We start from the raw sequence: 1816 nt of genomic DNA on the forward strand, positions 1-1816 counted from the left end.
GGGAGCGCCATGGCGCTCCCAAGCGGCGCACTGTAGCAGTGCACCACCGGGCCGGCCCATCCCACTAGCTCTTATTCTGCCAGTCTCCCATTCAAACTCCTGTTTACCCATCAAAGCCTATCTCAAACACTTCCACCTATGTTAATCCTTTCCTAACTCATTCAGGCAAAATCAATTCTGTGTTTCTGTGCTTCCTTGACATTTGGTATATTTGCCTTTTCAAACCCCTCCCCTACCCCCACTCCCCCTCCTTCCCTGGCCCAATACCACATTGTGAAAGCAAGAATGGGAGCAGTTTGAGGGCAAGGAGTATATACTTTATTTATCTTTTTATCCCTAGCACCTAACACACCGGGACACTCAAAAAAGGTTTTGTTGGGGCCGGCCCGGTGGCGCACTGCGCTAGTGCGCCGCTTGGGAAGCGTGGCTGCGCTCCCGCCGAGGGTTCGGATCCCACATACAGACCGGTTCCCGCTCACTGGCTGAGCGAGGTGCGGGAGCAACGCCGAGGGTTGCGATCCCGTAGCCGGTCCCCGGTCCGGTACGGGGGCAACACTGAGGGTTGTGATCCGTTGCCGGACACGGAAAAAGACAAAAAGGAAAAAAAAAAAAGGTTTTGTTGAATGAATTTGATAAAATCAGGCATATAATGGTTACATGCTAAACGTTGGTTAACTTTTTAAAAGTCACATATGTCTTCAACACTCACAAGTTAAGGTTGTAAGCAAGATGAGAGTAAACAGCACAGTTGAGCATAATGGAAGAATTCACTACCTTAGAATGATCAGTTTCCTATTTGATAGATTTCTTATCAAATTTTTGTATACGACTTATCAATTACTCTTTGTTGCTTATTTCCCACTATTCTGAAAATCTTACGTATTCCTTTCCCAAATTCAGGTAGTCATGTAACGTTTCTTGTTTTATTCACAGAGGACTGGTTTTTAAGTTTGGCCGTACTGAAGACTTATGGCAGTGAAAACATCTGCTTTCCTACAGCACAGCAACCCTGCATGGGTTTTTTTGTCTTTTTGGTTTTTTTACTGCTCACTCCCAATATTTTGTAATGCTGTTTTCTAAACTTATTTCTCAGTGTAGCCTCAGCTTAAAGTTATGTAATACTAAAATCATGAGAACTCCCTATTTAAACAACCACCAAAAAAATCTCTTGTGGTATATGCTTGATTAACTTATAAAATGTTAAAAGAAACTATGTCACATGAGTAATTTTTGTCCAGTTTTATCATCGTATAATTTGTAAAAATAAAAATAAATTACAAAAGAAATTATGGATTCACCAATATGAGTATTTGTCATATCTGAGGTCCAAAACTGCAACGAAAGTGCTCTGAAGATTTAATGTGGTTATTGTGGCCTCTACTATGTCAAATGTTACATGAAATATAAACATTTTCTTGTTTTTAGAAACTTTTCAGCGGTCAACATTCTTTCACACTGTGCTTTGTGTTCAGTTTATATGGTTTTACCAAAAATTCTGTAAACATTTCAGCATAAGTAGCATTTAAGGTTCTCCCATGGGGTGAGTGAACATGTGAGAAACGAGAAGCCCCACGATCCAACCACCAGGCTCCTCATTCTGTGGAGCTCTTGCATCATGCCACTGACTGGGGGCAGGGGTCAGGGGAGGGAACTCAGCCGTGACATACGGTCCTGCTGGGACACTGACAGTCATTCCACATCCACATTGAAGGAAAGCGGACAAGGATAGGGACTTGACACTCTAGTCTCTTACTCATGTGACAATTTCTTTGTTATTCTGATAATAAATTGGATTCCCTGTTTGATTTTATCTGTG

General features: G+C 42.1%; 1 protein-coding gene across 1 annotated transcript in view; it reads left to right on the top strand.

Annotated features, from left to right (window-relative positions):
* The window catches only part of TMEM50A (transmembrane protein 50A), a 21574-nt gene extending 20273 nt beyond the window's left edge, over positions 1–1301 (top strand). Inside the window, exon 7 of the mRNA XM_008572159.1 lies at positions 934–1301. Coding sequence (XP_008570381.1) covers positions 934–979 — 46 coding nt within the window. The 3' untranslated portion in view covers positions 980–1301. The remainder of the gene's footprint in view (positions 1–933) is intronic.
* The last annotated feature ends 515 nt before the right edge of the window (positions 1302–1816 follow it).

The sequence above is a fragment of the Galeopterus variegatus genome, unplaced genomic scaffold (genome assembly GCF_000696425.1).
Source record: "Galeopterus variegatus unplaced genomic scaffold, G_variegatus-3.0.2 Scaffold761, whole genome shotgun sequence".
Lineage (NCBI taxonomy): Eukaryota > Metazoa > Chordata > Mammalia > Dermoptera > Cynocephalidae > Galeopterus > Galeopterus variegatus.